This window comes from Malurus melanocephalus, unplaced genomic scaffold, assembly GCF_030028575.1.
Source record: "Malurus melanocephalus ecotype Western Australia unplaced genomic scaffold, MMel_1.1 scaffold_124, whole genome shotgun sequence".
NCBI classification, from domain to species: domain Eukaryota; kingdom Metazoa; phylum Chordata; class Aves; order Passeriformes; family Maluridae; genus Malurus; species Malurus melanocephalus.
The window spans coordinates 466296-472925 of NW_026623356.1; the positions used below are offsets into that span (position 1 = coordinate 466296).

Below are 6630 nucleotides of genomic sequence, written 5' to 3' on the forward strand. Positions count from 1 at the left end.
GCCTCCTTTGCTAACCATAATTGAATTAAAGTTGTAAAATGCCTGGGAGTTTAACACTGACCGGGCAGGTTTTCAGTAGGTTGTCATTGTGGTTTTTTTTTTCCTCCTCCGAAGAACTGTTGGTTAATGGATGAATGGATCTGATCGAGCTGAGAAAAAATATGCTAGATACATGCCTTTGAGTAAGATTTCTGCTGCCAAAATGCAGTGAAGCCTTTTTGCTTTGAGTAATTCCGATCCAGTTGACGTCTGGTCAGAATTAGAGAGAGATTCACAGAGACTTCCGATTTCTTGCTGCATGATTGCCTTTGCTGCAAGTGCTAGTTTTGCAGCCTTGAACCTGATGCCACAGGAGATGTCTTGCAGTACTGAGACTTCTCGTTTTTTAGGATGCGTTCCTMCAAACCGGAGTTGTGTCATGAGGATTGGAGCTCTGAGGTGGACGGTAGAAAATGCAAGCCTGCTCCAAGATGCCAGCATTTAAGCCTGATGATTTATTAGTCTTCCCCTACCAACACACAAAATGAATTTATTTTCCCTATTCATGTTGCTTTTAGACTAGTAGAAGTAGAAGAAAGCCACGAGGAATCTGACAGACTGCAAAAAGGAATGGAAAGGATTTGTTTCCAGCCAGGTGGAATTCAGGCATTAAATTACTGACGTAGGTCAATGGTAGGGTTTCCCTTCTACCCTCCTTGGCTTTTAATCAGCCTGGGTGTCTTCTCCCCTAAAGGATGAAGAGTACTGACAGCCACCACTGCTTATAATCAGTAACTCTGATGTTTGGAGTGTTGGCAATGAGATATTTTCCTGAGACCTATTTAGATTTCTCCACTTCTACTAGGCTAGTTTTGCAGAGCATTGGGAATAAGCGCTATGTCAGATATGGATGAGACTCCGAAGATGATCTGCGTGTTTTACATTTTTCACAAATTTTGGGTGAGTGGTTAAAACATTTCTTCTAAGAGTATGTATGTGTGTGTGTGAGAGAGAGAGAACTGAAGACTTCTGCTTGAAATGAGCTCTGTTACATTGTGTATAACTTGGGAGGGGATCAAAAATCAATTTGTATTCTTTTCTGTTTTAAAGATATGAAATCTCTAATTTGAAGAGAGTTGTTAAATGCACTGAAGTAAGAGGTTAATGTATTTAAGCTCATTGCAGAARAATTCCTGCACAAAAGTCATCTGGGGGTGCGCGAGCGTGTGTGTGTGTGTGTGCGTGTGTGTGCATGTCTGTGTGGGTGGGTGTGTGCTTTGTAAATGTATAGCTAGGAAAAAAACCACCAACATAAAAGAGTTTTAAGAAATGTGTGATGTGGAGAATGTGTCAGTATTCCCTCTGTTGAATTAAGATGCCGTTTTCAGCACTGAGAATTTTTCTTTGGATTCCTACCATGGTATTCTCACCACCGGTTAAAAATCAAGGTAAAAGGAGGGGAAGACCTTGGTGCGCTGTTCAGCAGGGAGGTTCTGAAGGGAAGGGGGAGCTGGGTAATAGGGGAGGTGGGAAACCTCGTAAAATGGTGTTTCTTTTCTCTTAAATTAGAAACGTGAAACTGAACTGACAGCCATTTTATGTATATTTATGGGGCTGGTTGTGAAAAGGAAATCCAAAGCAGCATTGAAATGCACCCCACACAAACAGAACCAGAACAATTCCTACTGTGACCTCACCTTTTTAGACACCGCAGGCATTTGACTAGCAAGGAGTTGCCTATCAACCCTTTAATCAATGCATGTCATCCAGTTTCCGAAAGTGTGGGAATTAAAAATGACAGGAGGTTGGTTTGGTTTTTTTTGGTTTTTTTTTTTTTGTTGGTTAACAATCCATTCTCTACCCTGCTGAAGACATATATAAAGTTTGTTTCCATTTCAAATTTTATGGGGCTACACTATTATGCTACTTTCTTTTTTTTCTCCTTATCCTTACAGGAAATAAAATGTATGCTTGCTGCTCTACAGTAACTTTGGAACAGGACCTCAACAAAAAAATGCATATCTGGATGCTGCAGACGATCGCGTTTGCTTTAACATCACTAGTCCTTTCGTGGGCAGAAAGCATCGAATATTATGGGGAAATCTGTGATAATGCATGTCCTTGTGAGGAGAAGGACAGCATCTTAACAGTGAGCTGTGAGAACAGAGGGATCATCAGCCTTTTTGAGATCAGTCCACCAAGGTTCCCTGTTTACCACCTCTTGTTGTCTGGGAACCTTTTGAACAGGTTGTACCCAAACCAGTTTGTCAATTACACAGGGGCTTCGATTTTGCATCTGGGGAGCAATGACATACAAGACATCGAAACTGGGGCCTTTCATGGTCTGAGAGGTTTAAGGAGGCTGCACTTGAACAATAACAAGTTGGAACTTTTACGGGATGACACTTTCCTTGGGCTAGAGAGTTTGGAATATCTACAGGTCGATTATAATTACATTAGCGTCATTGAACCCAATGCCTTCAGCAAACTGCATTTGTTGCAGGTGCTGATTCTCAATGATAACCTCCTCTCCAGTCTGCCCAACAACCTTTTCCGTTTTGTGCCCTTAACTCACCTGGACCTGAGGGGTAACCGGCTGAAGCTGTTGCCCTACGTGGGCCTCTTGCAGCACATGGATAAAGTGGTGGAGCTGCAGCTGGAGGAAAACCCCTGGAATTGCTCTTGTGAGTTGATTGCTCTGAAGGATTGGCTGGACAGTATCTCATACTCTGCTCTGGTGGGAGATGTAGTTTGCGAGACCCCTTTTCGCTTACATGGGCGAGACTTGGATGAAGTCTCCAAGCAGGAGCTTTGCCCCAGGAGGCTCATCTCTGATTATGAAATGAGACCTCAGACACCGCTGAGCACCACAGGGTATTTCCACACTACCCCAGCCTCGGTCAACTCCGTGGCCACTTCTTCTTCAGCTGTTTACAAATCTCCCTTGAAGCCTCCCAAAGGGACCCGCCAACCCAACAAGACGAGGGTGCGCCCCACTTCCCGCCTGCCCTCGAAAGACCTGGGATACAGCAACTATGGCCCCAGCATTGCCTACCAGACCAAATCCCCGGTGCCTTTGGAGTGCCCCACTGCCTGCACTTGCAACTTGCAGATTTCTGACCTGGGCCTCAATGTCAATTGTCAGGAGAGGAAGATTGAGAGCATTGCTGAACTGCAGCCCAAACCCTATAATCCTAAGAAGATGTATTTGACGGAGAACTACATYGCCCTGGTACGCAGGGCAGATTTTGTGGATGCCACAGGGCTGGATTTGCTGCATCTGGGCAATAATCGGATCTCGGTCATTCAGGACCGGGCTTTTGGGGATTTAACTAATTTGCGAAGGCTGTACCTGAATGGGAACCGGATCGAGCGGCTGAACCCAGAGCTGTTCTATGGGCTGCAAAGCCTGCAGTATCTCTTCCTGCAGTACAACGTCATCCGGGAGATAGAGGCAGGCACTTTTGAATCTGTCCCCAACCTTCAGCTCTTGTTTTTGAACAACAATCTGCTGAGGTCTTTGCCAGGGAACATTTTTTCTGGTCTGTCTCTCTACAGGCTGAGCCTGCGGAGCAACCACTTCTCCTACCTGCCGGTGAGCGGGGTGCTGGACCAGCTGAAATCCCTGCTGCAGATCGACCTGCAYGAGAACCCCTGGGACTGCACCTGCGACGTGGTGGGCATGAAGCTRTGGCTGGAACAGCTCAACACCGGTGTCCTGGTGGACCAGGTTATCTGCGAGTCCCCTAAGAAGTTTGCCCAGAGTGACATGCGGGCCGTCCGGGCGGAGCTGCTGTGCCCCGACTACTCGGACATCGTCGTCTCCACGCCCACGCCGTCCCCGGGCCAGCTGCCGGCCAGGACCACCCCCTCCTCCTCCACCGTGCGCCTCAATGGCACGGCGGCGGCGGGCGGCTCCGCGCCCGCGGGCGGCGCCGGCGGCGGCAGCTCCTCGGTGCCGCTCTCGGTGCTGATCCTCAGCCTGCTGCTCGTCTTCATCATGTCCGTCTTCGTGGCGGCGGGGCTCTTCGTCCTGGTGATGAAGCGACGCAAGAAGGGCCAGGGCGACCACGCCAGCGCCAACAACTCCGACGTGAGCTCCTTTAACATGCAGTACAGCGTCTACAGCGGCGGCCACCACCACCACCACCACCACCCGCACCTCCAGCAGCAGCCCCGCGGCGGCGGGGGCGGGGGCGGCGGCGGGGGCGCGGCGCTGCCCAAGGTAAAGACCCCCGCCGGCCACGTCTACGAGTACATCCCGCACCCGCTGGGCCACATGTGCAAAAACCCCATTTACCGCTCCCGGGAGGGCAACTCGGGCGAGGATTACAAAGACCTTCACGAGCTCAAGGTCACCTACAGCAGCCACCCCCTGCCACCCGGGGGGGGCGCGCCGCCTCCTCCGCCGCCCCCGCCGCCGCCGGCGCCCGGCGGGGAGGATGCGCCAGCGCGCAGCCCCGCGTACAGCGTGAGCACCATCGAGCCGCGGGAGGAGCTGCTCTCGCCGGTGCAAGACGCCGATCGCTTTTACAGGGGCATTTTGGAGCCCGACAAACACTCCCCCTCCACGCTGGGCACTCCCGGCTCTACCCTCCCCGACTACCCCAAGCTCCCCGCCGCCTACACCTACTCCCCCAACTATGACCTTAGGCGTGCCCACCAGTACTTGCACCCGGGGCCGGGGGACGCCAGGCTCCGGGAGACGGTGCTCTACAGCCCCCCGAGTACTGTCTATGTAGAGCCCAACAGGAACGAGTATCTGGAGCTAAAAGCAAAACTAAACGCAGAGCCGGACTACCTCGAAGTGCTGGAAAAACAGACCACATTCAGCCAGTTCTGAGAAACAGCCCCCCCAGCCCCCGTCCCCTCGCCAGTCTCAGCAGCTCCTTCTCTAGAGTATTTGTATTTAACAACCACACGCAAAACAAAGCAACGTAAATGCTGACCTCCCCCCCCCACACACACACCCCCTTCGTTTTCTCCCTTTAATTCATTTTATTGTAGGGTGAAGTGCCTTGGCACAGGACTTTTCAGCTTCGGGGAATGATTCTGAAAGGGTGTGCTGTTCAGTTTGGTTTGGTTCTGTTTTTTTTGTCTTTTACTGTATTTGGAAGTCGGAAACCACCTTTTGTGTAAAATGGGCACAACACTGGCATTGTGTGGGTGTCTGTGTGTGTTTGGGGAAGGTGGCAGGAGGTTTCTTGTCAGATCATATTCAGGTTGTGGGTTTTTCTGTTTTTTGTTTGTTGGTTTTTTGTTTTTTTTTATAGACATTCTTTATTTTAATTTTCTTTCTGGTTGAAGAGTACGGCGCACATTTTCCCCTTTTAGCCATGGGTGAGTCTAAATGGCTTTTATGGAGAGATTAGCACACCCCGACTTTAATACAAGGTTTCCTTTTTTTAAGGATGTGTTTGTATACTTTCTGGACTTTTGAATTAAAAAAAAATATATTATGATCTTTAAAAGGATCACTGTAGATGTGGACAAATCATTAAAGAGTGCAGAGATATATGATCCATAACTGGTTAGTGAAAATAACTTATTGATGAAATATAAAAAAAAAAATATTTTATTGTAGCACCTATTTTTATATGCACATTAGCATTTCTCTTTCCTTCACTATTTTAGGGCCTAATCTTGCAAATTTTTAACTCACTTGAGTATCTCTATTTGTGAAAGAAGTCCCAGCTTAGGCCTTCATCCTGCAGGCACTTAAGCACATGAACAACTTTACCAATGTGTGTGGTTCTGTAGACTCACTCATTGAGCAAAGTTAGTCAAAAGCCCAAAAAATTAGGATAGAGGATGCAGAATTCTTCTTACAAGTAAAACTACTGGGATGTTTAAGTGTTCCTTTTCTTTTTTTTTCAGGATGAGGTCCAAAGTCTGTGGATTGCTTTAAAGTGTTGCACTATGTTGAGAGCTTTTTTTCCCAAATGTGATACAGTATCAGAAGGACCTTTTAAATCATTGCAGATAGTGCCAGTTATGACCAAATCTTAACAGACAATCTAAGACATAAAATCTGATCACAACAGGAAAAAAAAATCATGTTTCTCTATTTCAAAATGTACCTTTTAGCAACCTCCTGCTTGGGAGTCTGGTTGGGCAAACTAGTGAGGGACATGTAGAAGGCATTCATTTTATCAGTAAAAAAAGTTTCATTTTTGGTTTGTCGGTTTCATTTTTTCTTTTTTAAAAATTTTGTATTAGTTAACCAAAATATTATGATTTTGCAACTGTTGTAGCCAGTTTATGATTGTTTAGTCAAGTACAATTGCACTTGTGCAGATCCACATGTTTACTGGCATCCTGGAAGACCAAATAATGGACTGTACACATSTCTATAAAATGTCTTTACCCCTTTGGGCAGCAGGCAATGGCAAGGATATTCATAAACACAGCGTCACTGTAAGATGGGACAACTGATGTCTCATATGTATCCCARCACATGTGATTTTTTAATAGTTTCTGAATAAACACTTGGTAAATATTTCAAATGTAAGACCCTGAAGTAATGAGTATCTGAACTTTAAAATTTCTTGCCAAAATAATCTGTTTTATGTAGGATTCTCTTTACTAGCAGTCAAGGCTCATCAAAAAGTTCTGATGTTTCCAGGAAAAACATAATGTGTTCTCTGTTTT

General features: G+C 46.8%; 1 protein-coding gene across 1 annotated transcript; it reads left to right on the forward strand.

Annotated features, from left to right (window-relative positions):
- The first annotated feature begins 660 nt into the window (after positions 1-660).
- SLITRK5 (SLIT and NTRK like family member 5) lies at positions 661-5242 on the forward strand. The gene is made up of 2 exons (XM_057370371.1): positions 661-939; positions 1935-5242. Exon 2 carries the CDS (start codon positions 1943-1945, stop codon positions 4820-4822), a length of 2880 nt encoding a protein of 959 aa, XP_057226354.1. The 5' UTR covers positions 661-939; positions 1935-1942; the 3' UTR covers positions 4823-5242.
- Positions 5243-6630: the final 1388 nt, after the last annotated feature.